Source organism: Sporothrix brasiliensis (genome assembly GCF_000820605.1).
Source record: "Sporothrix brasiliensis 5110 chromosome Unknown Cont18, whole genome shotgun sequence".
Lineage (NCBI taxonomy): Eukaryota > Fungi > Ascomycota > Sordariomycetes > Ophiostomatales > Ophiostomataceae > Sporothrix > Sporothrix brasiliensis.
In genome coordinates, this window is record NW_024467137.1 from 2,174,402 (window position 1) to 2,192,958 (window position 18,557).

General features: G+C 52.1%; 2 protein-coding genes across 2 annotated transcripts; both read right to left on the reverse strand.

The window, feature by feature from the left end:
- Positions 1-1,892: 1,892 nt before the first annotated feature.
- SPBR_01505 (sexual development activator) lies at positions 1,893-3,808 on the reverse strand (the record flags this gene model as incomplete). Its single annotated transcript, XM_040759815.1, has 2 exons — positions 1,893-3,556; positions 3,667-3,808. 2 exons carry the CDS (start codon positions 3,806-3,808, stop codon positions 1,893-1,895), a joined length of 1,806 nt encoding a protein of 601 aa, XP_040619590.1.
- A 12,874-nt stretch (positions 3,809-16,682) lies between these two features.
- On the reverse strand, positions 16,683-17,591 carry SPBR_01941 (uncharacterized protein; the record flags this gene model as incomplete). The annotated part of the gene is made up of 1 exon (XM_040760251.1): positions 16,683-17,591. The coding sequence occupies one exon, from the start codon at positions 17,589-17,591 to the stop codon at positions 16,683-16,685; it is 909 nt and encodes a 302-aa protein (XP_040619591.1).
- Between the last annotated feature and the right edge of the window lie 966 nt (positions 17,592-18,557).

An 18,557-nucleotide genomic window follows, 5' to 3' on the forward strand; every position in this document is an offset into this window, starting at 1 on the left:
GTAGCTGCCTGTCTTACGTCGCAATGTCGTCTCGTCCGTTCTTTGCGTGCAGTTTCCCTAACAGGAATGCAGGCGTGTTTGTGTGCTCGAAATGGGAAGCTGTGGCATTTCCAATTTGTTTGGCTGGCGTCAGTCCAGTTTCCTTTTCTGTCTGGTTGTTTTTGGAGGGTCTAAGCGGCGATTGTTTACTTTTGCCCCGTTTAAAGCTCAAAGCCTGCGGGCCGGGCAACGAGCAACCGCTCCTCATTCCAAAGGCCGCTAAGCATTTTTGGGGAGACGCCTGGTCTGAAACATGAGCTCCAACCTAATTTTGGCAGCGGGTTGCAGTGGCGCCGTCCAGAGGGTGCATGGGACGCGATGACCTCCACGTGACTTGAGAAATCCCACTTTACTACCGAGTTTTGAACGACGTGACAAAAGCCTGTGATTTGATGAGGGCTGTGAAATGCATGCAAGCTGCAGACGCATGGGTCTCGTTTCTTTTTGCTGTTTTCATTTCGTTTCTGACCTGCATTGCAGTGTTCATTTATTGTTGGTGTCAGTTTTCATTCAATTTCGCTGTGCACCCTTTGCAGGCGTCGGCCTCCAGAGCGAGCATGCTTTGCTTTCGTTGCCGGATCAATAACCGTCCACAACATATTTGGCGTTGTCCCTCACTTTGCTCATGCATGCACTGCTTGCAACAACTATGTGTTGGAGCTAGGATGTTCCCAGGACGAAAATCTAGCTGTGGCTCGTAGTCTAGTATGGCCGAGCCTGGTGCCGTGTAGACGATAATATTGGCGATGGTATGAGGACCGAAAAACTGCACTGAAGAATTGCTTGAGCGCAAGTCGCTTTCTATATCTGTGCAAAAAAACCAGAGCTACCCGGCTAGGAAAAAGACACATGAGCCACAGTCCGTTGTTTCTGCCGTAGTTGCCGTTGCCGTTGCCGTTGCCTTACGGCCCTCTTGCGGGAAAGCCACGACTGATACGGGGTCACACACTGTGCAGTTCTCATACATAACGCGAAAGAGCGTGTTTGGAACACATAGCCCGTAGGATATCAAATATACCAAAATAGATTCAATTGTTTATATAGCTAACCAGAACGTTCCACGAGTGTTGGAACAAAAAAATGTTGAGGAAAATTATTCACGTACAGAACTCTCCTTGTCCCCAGTTTGCATGAGACAGAAAACGAGACAGGAAAAGAAACAGTTAGGGGGATCAAGAAATCAATAAAAGCAAAAACCAATATGAAAATGAGAATTGAAATGCAAAAATTGACATAAATGGTAATGAGAGATCGCACAAGATAGGACAATGGACATACAAGTAACGACAAAAAGACAAAGCAGATCAAAAATGTTCAATACCAAGCCTAAGAAATCCTTCCCAAAACGCCGTTCAAAGAAGAAAAAAACGTGTAAGACGAAATAAAAGGCCGAAAAATAAACAAAGTTTAATCCCGAATCCAGTCTTCGAGTCTTAAAGCGCTGTTTCGCGTGTAGGGAGAATAGAACGAACAGAGACAAAAATGAAGGAACGAATGAAAATGAAAAGAAAAAAAAAAACAGCAAAAAAATAAGAAAAACATGTCTGCGGGGGTGGTGGGTGCTGTCCGTGTTCTTGTCAAAAAGCAAAAATGAGTAAGAAATCGACGCCCGAGGCCTCTCCATCCGATTTGTACAATGCCCAGAATACCAGACACCAAGACACCCTTCACCCAACCCGTGGTAATGTGGTAAATCCGTAGGATGAATCTGCATCCAAATAAGAATGTGAATGGACGCCATTGATTGGGGCCATCATCAACCACCTCGACCAAAACCAAGTAGTGCCAAGAAGGGTCACTCCAAGTTTATAATGAAATGACCAAAAGGACTCGAAATCTCTTTCCTCCTTTCTTTACCGGGTGACCTCGCCGTGTGCCGTCCAGACGGAACCGTCGGCACGCTTCCACCAGAGCTGCTCATACTCGTGCTCGCGCGGGGGCTCAACCTGCCGAGCGTGATTCTTGACAGCGGTGTTGGCTGCATATGCCTCGGCCACAGGGTCCAAGTTGTTGTACTGGCCATAAGACCGCTTCTTCTGCAAAGCTGGCGCCGACGGAGCCGACTGGCTCGCAGGTCCAGACGAATGCGCGAGAACAGGCTGTGGGAGAAGCAGCTGGCTAAGCGAGGGGACGCGGTCGCTGTTGGGAGACGTGGTGTGGTTGTGGCTGCTGGGCGGCGGCGGTGGTGGTGCTTGACGCTTCTCGTCCTGGAAGGAGATCATCTCGCTGAGAGACGGCAAAGTCAGGGTCTTGGACTCGGCAGGAGAGATCATGCGGCTGTCCGACCGATGATCGTCGGCGGGCTCGATCGCCAGAGGCGCAGGCGTGTACTTGCTCGAGACGCGGCTGTGGTAGTCAAACGACTCGCGCTTGGGCGATGGTGCAGGAGCAGCCGCAGGCGGAGGTGCCGTCGTGTAGTGCTGAGACGTTGGGCGGTCCTGGTAGTACGAGTGGGAGGAGTTGGGAGGCGGGGACGCAGTGTTGACATGAGACGGCGACGGAGACGGGGCAGAGAAGGACGAGGTGGAGTGGTGTTGGGCGTGCTGAGGCGGTTGCTGCGGTTGTTGCGGCTGCGATGGCTGCGCGTACGAGTGCGTTGGTGTGGAGTAGGTCGTCGGCGATGGAGGAACCGATGAGGGCTGTGCAAAGGCGTTGGGCTGGTTGCCACCGAACCGCAGGTGGGCGCTGTTGGTCGTGTGCGGGCCACCAGAGCTGGCGCCGAAGCCTGGAGGCATTGACGGGCCGGACTGCGGTGACGGGGCAGCACTGTGGTGGTAGTCGGTCATAGATGGGCGGCGCGGGGCATGGTTGGCGTCGGGGACGAAAGGCGTGCGGCTAACGCTCTCGGTGCTCATGGAGCGGGCGCGGTAGTCGGCAACAACCTCGGGCGTTTGTGTGCGGTGGCGACGAACGTATTCCTCCTTGGCAAGAGCGTCGCCGCTGCTGCTGGCAACACCGGACGTAGACGACTTGCCCTCGCGGCGGCGCATGCGCACATCACGACGGATGCGGACGCGGCAGCCCTGCTCGGCGACAGTGCGTGACAGAGCAGTGCTCTCGGTGAGACCAGGGAACTTCTTGGCGCTGAAAACCATGAAGTCGTTGGACTTGACCTCCATGCGCCAGTCGAAGGACTCGGGCGTGTGGGCAGCACCATCTGGGTTCTCCTTGTCGAGATCGGCAAACTCCTTCGTCTGCTCGAACAGGTTGAAGGTGAGGCGGTAGCGGCCCTCATGGCGGACAGACAGATCGGGGAATAGGAAGTAGCCGGCCTCCTTCGGACGGTCGAGGTACGCCATGCCAGAGACAGGCATGCCGGTCAAAACAGGCGGGGTGGCGGCCGAGGGCGGTTGCAGACGGCCATGGGCAATGACGCGAGCGTGCTCGAGAGTGGCGAAGAGGAAGAAGTTGGCGTTGTAGGTGAAAGTGATGTCTTTGGCATGCTCCATGGAGGGGCCCTCGAAGATACGGAGTTCGACAACGGGAGGCGGGTCAACTGGGCGACGGTCGGCAGAAGCTGTGTGGTTGTTAGCGGTTTACATTCAGCATTCAAAATCCAAACCTTTGCGTTGCCCGTGGCTTTCGTCTAAACGCGACATTGTCGTCCTGCCGTGCATGCGTACTCACATTTAGGACCAGCACCGCAGGCGCGAGCACGCTCGGGCTGCTGAATGACCTCGAGATGGTACCAGAGGCGACGGCCACCACGGGTCGTGCGGTCAACAATGACCGCCTCCGGGTGGCCGGCAGCGATGGCCGGGGCGACCATTGTGGGAGGAATTATGCTGGGTTTGTGGAAGAGTAAATGCGGAATGTGTGTTCAATGAGCGCGTGTCTTGTTTACTTTCATTCGTGTGAGTAAAGTAATATCGTCGGATGTCGATGGCGATCGTTCGTGTGGACGCTTCTCGTTTCGATTGCTTCCACGTTGTTTCTCGCAATGTAAACAACAAAGCTCTACTTCGAATGTCTATAGAGAACCTATTGTCAATGTGCAAACCGTGAGACAACGGCCGGTTTGCCTCTTTTTTGTTGTTGTTGGCGTGAAAGGCAAAAACGATAGGAAAAAGAAAAGACAGAAAATAAGAGAGATCGAGGAAGAGGAGAGGAAAGAGAGCAAAAGGACGATGGGGGTAGGAGAGTTGAAGAAGGAGTTGGGGGCGTGTAGGTAAGGAAAGTGAGAGGGAGGACAGCCTGGGAGAGGGCAAGAGAGTGAAAGAGCGAAGGAGGCCAGCGCTTGCCTTTTCCTGGGAACGAGCCGTGGAGGGTAGGTGCTCCTTTCGTTTCTTGGTACGCTAGCGTTTCTATGAATGGAGTCCGGTCGCAGTCTCGCAGTGTCGGTCGATGGTTCGTTGGTCGCTAGTGTGGAAAGGGTGGGTGTGGATATGCTTTATGGCAGGGGGCGGGGCGTGATAGGGCCCCGGGGGCCAAAAAGGGGGCGTGAAAGGGAGAATTTCCTGAACAGGCACCTCGTAGGTGTGAACATATTAACACGGGGCGAGGCTCCTTCCACATACATCGTAATTACACGGCACTGTGAAGGCAGGGGAAGGTGCGTATCGTGAAATAGAAGGCGCGTCTTGACGTTCTGAATACTAGGAAAGAACGACGCAGATTCGCAGCAATGAGCTGGAAGAGATTCTTTGGTCTTGTATGGCTGGTGGAAGCCAGCCAAACAAAGAGGGAGCAGAGACAGATGAGCGGACTGGGGACGCGCGACCCCAGAACCAGATCCAGGCCTGTGGGCTGGACTGTTGCAACCACTGAACACTGGTTGTTGGGCGAGTTGTTATTGGAGGACATACGCCGACAGGAGCGGAGAGCCAGAGCGCAGTGACCAGGTGAGAAGCAAGACCAATGCCCGAAAAGAACGACAGCAGGGAAGGAGCCACCGCCTACTTCGTTCTCAGTGGAAGAGAAAGTAGGGGTGAGCTAAGGTGCGGGGGTGTGGGCTTTGCAGATGCAGGGGGTGTGGACAAAATCTGGCCTGTGTTAAACCTGTGCAGGACGGGCAATTGTAATGCAACAGAGGAAAAGGAAGGAGCCCGGTCATCGCCAGTCAGAGAGAACTATTGGCATCGCCTTCTACGATCATATTTAAACGAAAGAAAACAAAGACAAAGATACGAGCCGAAGACGCTGTAGCGCATGATGACGACCAGGCATAAAGGACGAGCCCAACAGACAACGGCGGCAACGGCGAGAGCGTAGGCGAGGGGGACAAGTCGCTACAAAATTGAAACGTTGCCAGAGGACAATGGGTAAGGACAGCTGTGACGTGCGGATGCGACCCGAACGTCCTGTTTTTGGGCACACAGAGCACACATATACCCAGGCGATATCTCGAGACTCAGGAGAACCGAAATGACGCTTTGTGAGAGTGCCCACACAACCAGAGCCCCCGAGGCTGAAGGGAAGCGAGCCCGTCCCAAATTTCAACATTTCAGTAACTTCGTAAATTCAGCAGGGAGCACCAAAGTGAAAGTGATCGTCGAATGAGGCCATAATAAGATACAAGGGACAAAAACAAAACACTAGGGTATGTGGGTGAGAAGGACCGGAGATATTGGAACAAAAAAAGATGGCTGAAAGAATCGAGCCAGGCGCAGAGAGGATGCTCGTAAAACGCCCCGTACAAAGAGAGATGCTCTAGCCAGTGCGAGACATGGGCCTTGCAGGTGACCAATACCGTGTGCCTCTTGCAGCAATTGCAACACACGCCAGTCTGTTTTGGGACTAGTGCTTGTCTTGCTTTGTGGCCCTGGACGGGTCCGCCGACATGTTGTTGGACAGCAGGTGCCAAGCGAAGGGAGCAGCGCATAACAAGTGGATCAAATGTGGGGCCCTCTGGGAGCAGTTGAACAGTGCGATGCTGCAGCGAGGAGAGGAACAAAGGCGACGAAACATGTTGATGGTCGGTTTGAGCAGCTTAGTGTAATCTTTGTCAGATGCATCCTGGAACGGTACCCGGTTGCTTGCACAGAGGCTGCATGCACGACGTACGGGGGCACGAAGCATGTCGTACTTTGCTTTGTATGACGAAAATCGAGCATTGAAATGCGAGGAGGCGGGCGTGAGAAACGTGAAATTACAGGTGAATTTACAATGCAATACTCCGTACAGGTAGACACACTCACCCGTCCAGACACGTCCAGCGAAATAAACAGCATTTGTGCGTGGTGGATGGGGCTGTTCTGATCGGGGACTTTTTCAATAAGATGCGGTCGAGATGCAATATGATCGCTCCTTCCCTCCTTTCAAAGCACATTTTCGCTTTACTTCATATTTCCTTTTAATTCAAAATGGGCCCGTGCCTTTTGACCTGGAATGTCCCAGTCCCAGAGCGACGGAGACCAACATACATTGCGGAAGAGGGTGAAAGGATCGTCTACTTGGCTTTTGTGCGTCCTGCGTGCGAGGATTGGAATGAACAAAGCGTCTGCAAACCCGACGCCGTGGCAAGCTGGTAGCACAAAACAATAGTCCATGTACGCGTATTATACGAAAGAAGAAAGAATGAAAAGAGGTGAAATGAAAAGAAATCCGAAATAGGAGAGGGGCGCCGAACCGAGATGAAGACATCCGCAAAAATTGTTCAGAGTAAGGCGTGTTTCTGTTTTGGGTTTGTGCAACTGTCAGAGCTGGCGAAGCGAGGGCCGAAAAAAGATCAGTGGGAAGCTTCGGAGTGCGAGGAGAGAAAAAAGAAAGAAAAGAAAAGAAACCATGTGAGCGGCCGGTCCTGGAATAAATGAGAACTGACAGAAAAGACGCCCAAAAACACGCGACGAGGATACATAAGCTTGAAAGCTGACGGCCTCTCCCAGGGAAACGAGCAGCCAGAAACAGCTCTGGGATCGACCAATAGGCCCCTCTCTTCTTACAACGGAGAATGTACAAATTCAGGCAAGAGCGCCCTCGCCGGGCTGGAGCAGTGACAAGGGGCCTGGACCTGGGGGCTCTCCGGTCTAAGCAGGCCTCGCCAAACCCCTTTTAGTTAGGCTGCGGGCAATCATTGGAGATGTTAATGGCTGCAGGGGAAGAAGGGGAGAAAATGGTCTCGATGGTGTTTGTTACGGGCGAGGTGGACCGAAAAGTTCTGCAATGCCGAGGAACCGTTGGCAGCCCGAAGAAGGCCGCGCACGGAGCATTGCATATTTTACGGTGCCGACGAATGGGAAGGGGGGAATGCCAGCGCCGTTGACAAGGACAATATGGAAATTAACGTCAGAGATGGGAGGGGGACGTTGCAACCGTTGCGTTCGTTTGGCTTGCGTGTTGTATGGAGGATGAGACGACCGTTGCGAGGCGGAGGGTAAGCAGGGGAAACGAAAGAACTACGACGTGCAACGGCGCTGGTCGAATTCGGACAAGACCACAAAGCTCGAACTGACATGACATATTGCGGAGTCTGTCGTCGACGCAACTTGTGTTTGGAAAAGCACCTTACCAGCATGAGGATCAAAAGTGTATTGCGATGTGGCGATGTTGGCCAGACCTGTTCATATGTCTGTTGGCGCTATATTTGTTACGAGCAGCTGTTTTCGTCGTAGTTTTTTTTATTTTATTTTGTTCAAGTTCCCCTATCCAAGGCAGTGGAATTTTGTCATTCAATCGTCGGGCTGTCAAAATCGCACTATGTATGTCGAATGTATGTCGTATTACGTGTATTATGTCTATGTTGCATTGTCTGTTGGCTGTTGTTTCTTAGAACCAGCAGGCCGTCGCTTTCTTGGAACTCAAAGGAGTTGGTGAAGACGAAAGAACAGACCCCGTCGATCAAGAGCAACGCCTTTTGCTTTTTTTTTTTTTTGCTTTTTTTCTGTCGCTCTATGTTCTTCCAGTCTTCTAGACAAAGCCACAAGCGAACGATGGAGGCTAAGCAGACACGCAATTCTTGTCACATTCTGTTATTCTGCAACGGTCCTAGATCCTTCCCGTGAACGACTGTCTTTTTCCCTCTCCTTCTTTGACCTGTCATTTTCATAAATTCCTCAACCCCCCACCCACCAAAAGATGCACGTCTGTGGCTCGGATGTGAAGCGAAAGTAGAAAGTACAGACTACGAAGTGAAAAGTGCTCAACATATCCACACGAGAGAGCCCATGGCTCAACCTTTCTGGAGACCCAAACAAGAAGGCCCCTCCCCCTCCACCCAGGCACTGCACAGAAACAAGACGACAGGCTTGCAGATAACCAGAAACAGGAGCGACCGGGCGACGTTTGGAAACAAGGAGGATGCACAAGATCGTCGTCAGAAATCCTGGTGAGAGCTGGAGTACCTGCGTCGCACGTCGTATGTTGTGTGCAGAAACGCTATCTTGTTTCTTGACTTGGAATTTTTCTCGGCTTTGGTCTACAACACCCTTCCCGCCAATACCACCCAACACGGGGTGAACTTCGTACGGAGTGAGACTTGGTGGCCTCAGTCTCAATGACACTCTGACATGCGAGACAACGACAAGCTTGGACACCTCGAGGCTATCGGCACAGTGCACTTTCGTCAAGTTGGGCCATGCTCCTTTTGGCATGTCCCCGGCCTCGCTGCTTTTCATTGGCCTATCTGAACATTCCCAAAAAGGCTCTCAGCTCTCGTCCCCTCGCTTGCAATCCGCTCCTCTCTTAACGGTGTCAGGGTGTCAATGTCAGTGGTGCGCCACTGTCATGCCATGCCATGTGTCGCAGCGAACCCCTTGCTTGCGGCCACACCGCTTCAAAGTATTTTCAACTGTATATCGAAGCGATTACGATGCTCTTCTGTTTGAGTCGCGTTCTCCTGTTCAGTCTCCACTTGAATAGATATATGGAGGACATGATATGTTACCTTCCAAGAGTCTCGTTTTTTCTAGTGTTTTGGACCCTGTTTGGGCGCTCTCGCGGTTGATCGCTGCGCCTTCATTCATATCTTTTTTTTTTTTTTCTCCTTTTATTTCCTTTTATTTCCTTTATTTACGACGAGTGATTAGTACCAACAGAGGCGCGCAGAATCGCTCCAGAAACAGAAAGGCGCGCTTTGACTAGTGCCCTTTTTTGAGTAGCATGCTCTCCCGCGCTATCCCGCGAGCCAAGCGAGAAGCGACACGGCCGAGATGGACAGGCAGACCCCAAATGAGGGGTCCTGTAACCGCTGGAGCGGATGCTGTAGGAGCCAAATAACCCGCCACAGAGGCCAGGACACCATCTTCTGGAGGAGGGGGGCGAACAGGGTGATGACGGCAGTGCGGCATGTTAGTGGACAAGGAACGCTAGCTGTCAATCAAAACAAGATGGCAAGACGCCCCGGGGCTTTGTCATGTGGAGCCGACTAGAAAAGTACGAACTATTGGAAACCGACCAAGTACTTACATGTATGTACTACCGCCAGCCACATCCCAGCAGAAAGGTACAAAGGAAACCGAGGACGTGGTGAACTCGGAGAAACGAGTGTGCAAAAAAAAGAGGGGCGTTCCTTCCCAGTTGTGGTCAAAGCAAAAGCCCACTCGCCCTTCTTCCATACGAAAGTCCTTTGATTTTCGTTTCGGCCGTTAAGCCTGGAACAAAAGCACGGAGCGACAACGGGCGACAAAAGAAAGGAAGACAAAAGTACGCGGCATATGGCGCAAGAAAACACGCGGGAAACCCGTACCAGCGCACGAGGAGCAAGAACCCAAGAGCGTTAAGATACAAAAGATGCCGTAAAATATCCATCCTACAAGGCGCTAGGAAGGGTGGCTCGGTGGGTGGCCTTGCAATTGTAGGGTCTCCCAAACACCCCGGCTTGGTCCTTCCCCCGGCACCGCGCGCCTTGCCCCAGCAGCATGGGAGAGGGAAGCGAGGGAAGGAAGCAACCAGCAAAGGGCAGAGTGAGCAGCTGTTGGAGAGTCACTAGCCACGTTCTGACGTTCCTTCCCTCTCTCTCACAATGTCCAGTGGCTCCAAAAGGAAGGAATTATGGGCCACGACAAAACACCAAACGCCACTGCGGCCCCGCTCTGTAGTAGAGTACGAAGTAGTGAGAATACGACGCTGTTGCAAGCCATTCATTACGGAGTTGTATTGTATCTTAGGAGGGGAATGCAGAGTATCGTGACTGCTGAAGGGGGGCAAAAGCCGGTGAATGAAGGATGAACCAACAGTGGAGAGGGGTGCCTGCTACTCTGGGCACCCACGCTAGAAGACAGTGTGCACAGTGGGAAAGAGCGAGAGAGGGCCCAGAAGCTGCACTCCAGCAAGCTCCGTCCAATGAGAAGGAGCAATCCGTCGCTATTCCCAAAAGAGAAATTGGCCGTCCAGACTTGGATAAGGACGATAAACAAAAGTCAAGCGAAACGACAAGCGACGACTAGCGAACCGATGGCCATGAACACGAAGAACGACGAAGCGCAAAAATGGAGAAAAGACGATGCGGAAGGGCGAAAACAACGCGGCGGGGCGTGCCAGCGAATACGGCCAACGAGCATGACAAAATACGTCCGCAAAAGGCAACATACGACGCCAAATCCCGAGAGCAGTTCCACACAACCGAAAGTCAAACCAAGATATGCTTTTGCCACCCAGAAGGACGCAGTCTCGCAGTCAGGAGTGCAACAGATGGGCAGATGGACAGTCAGACAGACAGTGTGACTGTCAGAGAAGTGGGGCGAGGCGAGAGGATCAACAAAATTGGAGGACCACAATTCACCGTCGTCGACATGCTGGAAGGGGAAACTGGCCGCAAAAAAAGGAAAGAAAACTAACGGATGAGCATTCTCCAATTTCCTGTGCCCCTTCGGTCTCTCGGTGAGGCTCTCGTTCAACGGTCGTTCGTCCTCGTACGTTTTCCACTCAGCAAAACTGACAGGTCAAATTGGCTTTATTCAGTCTACATGTGCGGGACTACAACGGTGGGAGAAGGTTGCCATCTGTTGCTCTCTCCAAGGAAGACCAAATGTTTTGATGCGGCCCGGGACGGCCTTGGACAAGACCTTAAAAGTCAACAGATGACGTGAAAAGGGAGAACAACCGCGTTTCTGCAAGGGGAGACATCTGTTTCCTTGTCCCCTCCCTGTAGCCTCTCAGGGTCTACTCAAAATCCTTCATGGCTTTCTGGTCCTTTGACCGGGCCGGAAAGCATAAACGCTCCGTCCGGGCGGCTTGTACGCCGTGCATGTACGGCGTGCATCGATCATGTTGTCGCCTTTCCATCGGTTTCTCTACTTTTAAAGACACGGCCAAGAGAGTCGCATGTCAGGAGCATACACATTCGGGTCTGGAAGAACTCGACTGAAGACAAAGGCCGCAGTGTTGAGCCGAGTCGACTTGCTAACCTTGTTTCGTCACTTTTCTCCATATTTTTTTTTTCTGTTTTCCTCTCTTTATTCTCCTTCTGCTTTTGCTTTGCCCGTCAAACAGTCCGTGCCCTTTGCATGTCATGATGTCTCCTCTAGGACATGCGGACGCACTCCCTTGCAGCTGCTCGACCGTTTGAGACATTAATCTGCGCACCTGTGGGGGCTGAAAGGCGACCCACGATACTGCCAACAAAGTATTCCGTACGAAGTACAGCAAGTGCAACAATTTATATCTGTGTGAATTTGCTGCTTTTGTATGTCGTACTCCGCATACTGTTGTGCTTTCATCCACTTCCCACCTGCGTCAACTCGGTCGAGTCCACCCTTTTCTTCTTCTTTTCGTTGTCTTCTTCCACTTACCCCTCTGAATGCCTCCACGTAGGCCTGGTTCGTTTCCATTTTCCGAGCGGAAAAAAAGAAAAGAAAAAAGTTAAGAAACGGCCGCTTCTCTTGGCTCGTACGACGTGCGCTGCCTTGCTTCGTGGCCTGTCTTGATTTACTTCCCCTATCACGACTCAGCGGTACACTTGTTGGAAGTCGCGCGGCTCTTGTGGCTCCCCTGAAGTAAAAAAGTCGTTGATCTGCCACCTTTTGGCCCCCATGTTACCTTTGCAGAACAAGCTTACTCGTATGTCGTACAGAGAAGAGAGGAGTACTAGAAGTCCCCACCCAGATCCAACACGACAAAATATCACATCCGACGAAAAGTGTGAGACTCTCGACGGATGTCAACTCCGCGTAGCCGGTTCTCGATTCCAGCCCTTTGCAACAAGCCACCAGCTGCAGACTGACAGGGCGGTATCCGTTCCAGAGATGGTGGCTCTCAATACAAAAATCAGTCAGTTGTCTCATTTTCTGGAACCTGGTGGCGTGAGAACGGTCTGAGGACGGCCTGAGGCCCTTCCTTCGTATAACATGTCCTGGTTCTAGGGCGCACGACGGTCCCATCACTACGTCCTGGTACACAGCCTATGCATCATGTCGGTCTTGGTCGGTATCGGCACGCTTTTACGTGTTTATGCACTTCAATGCGTTGTGCACGGTGGGCAGTCGGCATTTCGAATCATGGCTCTAACACCACCGAGGCCGTCACCAAAACAAGACATGTTGGGCGACAAGGAAGTCAAAGACAGTAACTGCATCATAAGGTGCCTGTTAGAGTTGTTGCAATATATCAATATACTCAGAGCGATGAAAAAATGCGAATTCATGAGAGCCTTATGAAAGGACGTGGCCACCAACTCACCAAGCTTTCGTTCATCAACGTCGCTTCACCTTCACAGACGCTGGTTTTATTCCCGTTGCTCTATACACTGCTGATTCTCTTCCGCTCGTGTGCTTCGAATCCTTTCCATGCTCTCCCCGTAATCATATGCGCAACTCTCACATCTACCCGCACATCGACCCTCCAAACTCTTGTCCCGTTTGGTTGAGACTTTCTGGGACCGAACACGCCACGATTCAACCCGAAGGATGGCTAGCAATCTATTTTCTCATCTTCTTCCCGTCTTGCAAGTGCGCCCGTCGCCCATATGCCGTGCTCTTGTTGGATCTCGACGCAAAATTATACAAAATTATACACACCCCTTCTGTCCATCCCGCGTCTCGCATGCCTGCTCGACACGCTTCACATCCCTCTCCCGTCCGCCTTTTAGTCTTATTTACCTTTCTCCCATGTGGCAGACCTGCAACCTTGCCGTCTTCTGGAACGCTCTGGGCAATCTCCAACCGTCACTTCCTTTCTGTGTCTCCCTCAGTTCACGTCTTCGTACTCATCGTCGTGACTAGGAGACCAATAGCACGTGGGCATCCATGTTCTCGTCACATACCAGAATTGTGATTATACGCCTCACCTGTGTGATTGTTTGATGTTTTGTAATTTCATTTTATTTTTATTTTTTATTTTTTTTTTATTTAGCCTGGCTGCTTTCCCAGTGCTTCTCGAGACAGAAATCCCGTGGCTCCGTCTTTTGGGACTCAGAGACGTCTAGTTCCCCTTTCTTTCATCCTGACGTTGACGTGCGTCCCGCATCCAGCGACTATATTCTCGGAATCGACCTGCCGAGCGCGGTTGCCGGCAGAATAAAATTATGTGCCCATGAAAAGATACATTTCTGGCCTGCCATCGTTAGCCATAAGAACCATACGAGTTCCATCGGGACACGTCTTGTTGAGATTGCCTCGTCATGTGACTGTAGACGGCAATACCTCGTCGAGAATGGCTGTTTGATATACTCACACACCTCGCATTGCCTGTTACATGCGAGCGTGCTTATTTCCAATTGCTATAAGAATATCCCAAGTCCCAGTGCCCGGTCGGATATATGCATGAAGCTATACATGAAGGTATAGTAATGGGTTGCATTGCAGTTTTGTCAATTTGAGACGGTGGAGAGAGGTGAGGAGAGGCTAGTTTTTCATTTTCCTGATTTTCTGTTATTTACATTGTTGTTTGATTTCTATTTATTATTTTCTTTTTTTCCACGATATCGATGTACTTTTTGGAGCACATAACTATGTAGGAATAAATATTACATTAAAAAAAAAGAAGAACAACAACCAATGCACCTTTATAAAGTTATCTGCTGCACGCCAATTTTACTTTCTCATGTCCCGTCAAACTCACGTCACCTTTCCATCTACGCCCTTCTTACTTGCTCGGCTTATTTATTTTTACCCAGTTTTGCCGTGTCCCTGTCCCCTGCCCCTGGTTTCTCTTCTTTCTGGCCACGGATCGGGATGGATTTTCTCCATCAACCGCATCGCGAGGACATAACACAAAAAAACGGGAATGCACTCTATGTCGAGCAATGTATCCCGTCCTTTGGGCACACAACAGGGGCTTGACAGGACGCGGACGGGCAAACAACCGGTGGGTGAGCGGGTGTGGCGTTTTGGAGTTTTGGATTCTGGATCTTGGATCCTCTCGGCGATGTTTCCGGTCCCGAGAAAAAACCCAACAAAAACTGCGAATCCGTCCACCAAATCACACGCCCCAAAGCGACATCGAATCTTTCACACGGCTGACAAATATTCCAGTCTCTGTCCCTTTTATTTATCACTCTCGTCTTACACCTCGTACGGCAAGCTCTGCCTAAAGTGCATTTTGGGGCCCTACATCCTGTGGACGTTCGACCAGGCTCGAGGGAGGCCTGGCCTGTTTTCCTGCCGTGTGTGAAGTGATGGGTGTGGTGACACACTCTATCCTTCTTCGCTGATGAATATTGCGTCCCGCCACCCATTTTTCGCCCCCCCCCCCCCCCCTCAAGCCACCGACGCACCCTTATGCCTTATACTCTGTGGGCTTTCTCCGTCGCACGCCCGGGGTTACATAGAGCAATTCATTTATTTGCTGTCTCTCCAATGCCCGATAAAGTGAGAGGAGAAAGGAACACGGCCACAACCAGGCCCCTGGTCCTCGCGCTCTATTCCTCTCCATCTTTGTAGGTATTATCCCACAGCACATAAATTAAGTTTTCGAGAAAAAAAAAGTGTCCCGTCAAAGCATTTCGGCAGATTGTGAAGATGCATGTGGTACCCCAAAAAGGTCAACTGGTTTGCAGGTCTGTTTGGCCTTTGCCAGCCCAGTATTCGTCTGTTTCCAGGGTATTTCTTTTTTAACCGGGGTATCAAAAGAAAATGTAAAACAAAAAGGAGGCCAAACTACGATGAAAGACTGGTCTGGCCCCAAACATGACAAAAAAATGATGTGTCTGACGGACATAATCCTCGGTATGGAAGTGAGGTTGGTGTAAGGTGACATTGCCGGAGACACCTCTTTGGTTTGGTAGAGCTGGGGTGGTATCGAATAGCGGTTGCCGGAGAAGAAAAACAAAAAGGGCAGTGTTGGATATCATCCACGTGTGTGTTTGATGACCCGGAGGAGAGGACAAAAAGACAGAGAAGCTGGGGCCGGACGCATATTTTCGTTCAAAGGAGATGAGACTGTTAGAGACCGCAATTAATAAAGATCCAAGCAGAGACCGCGTTGAAATGTCTCTACTAACTTTAGCTTTATCTTTTGCTCCTGGAGCCGAAGAGAACGGACGACGTATCCGTCACCACGACGATGTCGATCCTACCGGACTTTGCAACACGACCCAGCCCGGTGTGTCGCTTTTCTGGCTGTTGATGTGGGAAGACGCACATCCTGAAAAGCTGCTTGAAAGTGCCGTGACAGCCCAAGCTTGAGCTGTCACCTTTTATCCAAGCGCCCCGATCGAAACCGTGGCGTTTCCACAAGTGAATGGGACGTTCGAAATGAAACAAAAGGAAACGATCTAGGTGCAGCCTATCATTAGCCGGGCGTCTCGCCTTTCGTCTGGTCACAGCTTCAGGGGTCCAAGCCCACCGGCATCCCTCGGCCGTGCATTCGACGACCGGGCTCCAGATGGGTGGTGGGGTGTATGGGTATCTGCCCTGGGACGACGATTTTACGGTCCTCTCAATGTTGCTGTAGAACACAGAGTGTTTGTTTACTTTGTTGTATTTTCCACGACGTTTTCAGACCCTGGGAGGTTTGAGGTTTTCAAGCCACGCGAACAACCTACTCCTGCTACTGCAGGCACAAGCACTCGTACTGGTGTGGCCACTTGCAAGGAAGGCTGAGGATGTACCGCGTTGAGTCCGACCTGGCATATCCTGAGAAGAAAACGGCATTAGAGTTCCAAGCCAGTCGACAAGCGTATCGAGGCTACGAAAACGTCGCAACGAAAGCCAGAGACCATATAAGGAACGCCGTACGTTCTACAGCCCTGGCATTGATCACATCAACAGACACGACGTTGGCACCTAGCGCCGAGTCCTCTTATGACAAATTATACGGCGTGACCGCTTGCCATGGGAGAGCTTCACTTTCTGGTAATGAATGTTTTTAACTAAATTTCAAATTACATAGTCATCTGCATGTGCATCCGCCACTCATTATACATTACTAGCACCGACGTTGTGTAAGCCAAGGCCGAGCTGCTTAAGCTGTGAGTTGTTAGGGCAGAAGTGAAGCAGGACGAGGTGGCCCTCGGTGTGCTTCATACTTCTTGGGGCCTCGAAATATCTGATCATCAGAACGAGTGAAACCAACAATTGGGGTATATCCAAAAAAAAAGCTAACAATAAAAGAGACGAGATCCGAAATCATCAAGACGAAGCAAATCGGAGAGAGTGGTTGTCAAGTGTGGCGGACTGACGGAGCTCACAGGCATCATCCGGCTGACGTGACGTTTTGAATTTGTGCAGTGTAGAATCAGGGTCCGGCATCGGGTACACTTGAGGGCGCATCATGGGACAAGACACCCCGATGAGATTGGTTTGCCAAGACACATGCATCGGTACATCTTCTTACGCAGTCACGGCGGGCTCCGGAGCAACGACACCGGGACCACCGGCCGGAGTGGCAGTGGCGGGAGCAGCAGCGGCAGCCTGCTCCTTCTCCGGGAAGTGGCCACCGGCCACGGGTACGCGGCCGTACTGGGTAAAGGCAATGTTGAGGCCGCTGTAGTCCCAGTTGCGGGACAGGACGAGGGTGGCAAAGGCCAGGACGGGCAGCAGCAGCGCGTCGAGGATGCCGTACCAGATGAAGCTCGGCGTCACGCCGATGCGGTTGCCGCCGTCGCTGAGGCCGTAGGCAAGCGGGTAGAGCAGCCACAGCAGGTTGAGCCAGCCCGACAGCATGTTGAAGTCGCGGGCGACGCCGACGCGCACGGCCGAGCGGCGGCCGTCGAGCAGCCACTGGCTGACGGCGAGCAGGATCCAGGCAAAGGTGCCAAAGGCATAGAAGCCCCACTTGTAGTTGGAGGTCGTGAAGGCGCCGACCAGGTAGGCCACGACCCAGATCCAGCTGAGGAAGATCTGGTAGACAATGGTGGCCCAGGGAAGGCCGGACACGAGGCCCAGCGACAGGATGGCGGCGGGGAAGGCCACGACCCAGTTGATGTAGTGGGCAAAGAAGACCTGGCGGGAGAGGCCACGGCTCTCCTGGTTGACCGTCCGGACGACCACGAAGCCCAGGTCGGAGGCCATGGCGAAGTAGGTGACGACGCCGACGAACAGGCCGATGCTGTAGACGTAGTGGAAGACGCGCTCACCGGCGCGGGCCGCAAAAGACAGGGCGAAGACGGCGAGGAACGACGCCAGGTAGACGGCAAAGACGGCCCACAGCCAGTCGGACCCGTGGACCGAGAGGTGCTCGTCGCCGGCGGGCGGATTGATGTTCAGCGCATCGTTGGAGCGGAGCTGGATGACGGCCATTGTGGAGTGGTGTGTGGTGCAAGGAGCAAGGAGTAGCGTGAAGTGAGCAGCGTGAAGTGAGCAGTGCGCTTGAGTGCTATCAGTATGATGTGATGGTGATAGTTTTATATTGAAGAAGATGTTGTGGATGGTTGGGCACAGTTAGACCCAAGTGGTACGACTCTGAGGCAGGACTGCAGAGATGCGCGTGCGGATGGTGGTGAGACGAGAGGAGAGAACGAAGACGTATCATCACCAGCTCGCCCGGGGAGACAATGAGGTTCTTATAGAGAATGGGCCGGGCAGAGGAAAGGATAAAGAAACAAAAGGAGGGGGCGTCCAAGCCGCAGATAGTAGTTGTTGGCGCACCTGCCGTGTAGGTGTGTGGCATCAGTCACTTCGAGGGCAGGAGCGTGCGAGCGAAGGAGCGTGCGAGCGAAGGAGCGAGTGAGTGACTTAGGAGGGCATGTGTCGGGAAGGCGCGATGGGGGACAGCATGAGGCGCCACGAAAGGGAAAGAGCAGCAGACAGGAGAATCGTAAATCAGAAAATCAGAAAATCATAACCCGAGGCAGGCCGAGTGGCCGAGGCCGCACCCAGGCCATTTGTTTTGTTGCTCATCGGCTTTTGCCCTCCTCTCCCAAATACAACTCATCAGACCTCCCGCCGCCTCCGAGACGTCCGCTGATTGACGACTCACGGGACAACAACAGACGAACAGACGATCATCGTCTCTCCCTGGCCAGCCCATCCAATACTACCAACCTCGGAGTGCGTGCTCTCTCCTACGGATGCTTGCCAATTTGTTCATATATCGTCCCAGGTGCCTTCAAATCACGCGATATCAGGACGAGGTCCGTGTGTACATTCCCAGATTCCCTATTGTTTTTCGTCCTCGCGGCCTTGGAAAGGCTACAGACGACGACACGAGGGGGCTGATTAATTGGAGTCCGTCCAGAGAGGCGACAATGGCGTCAATTGGATAAT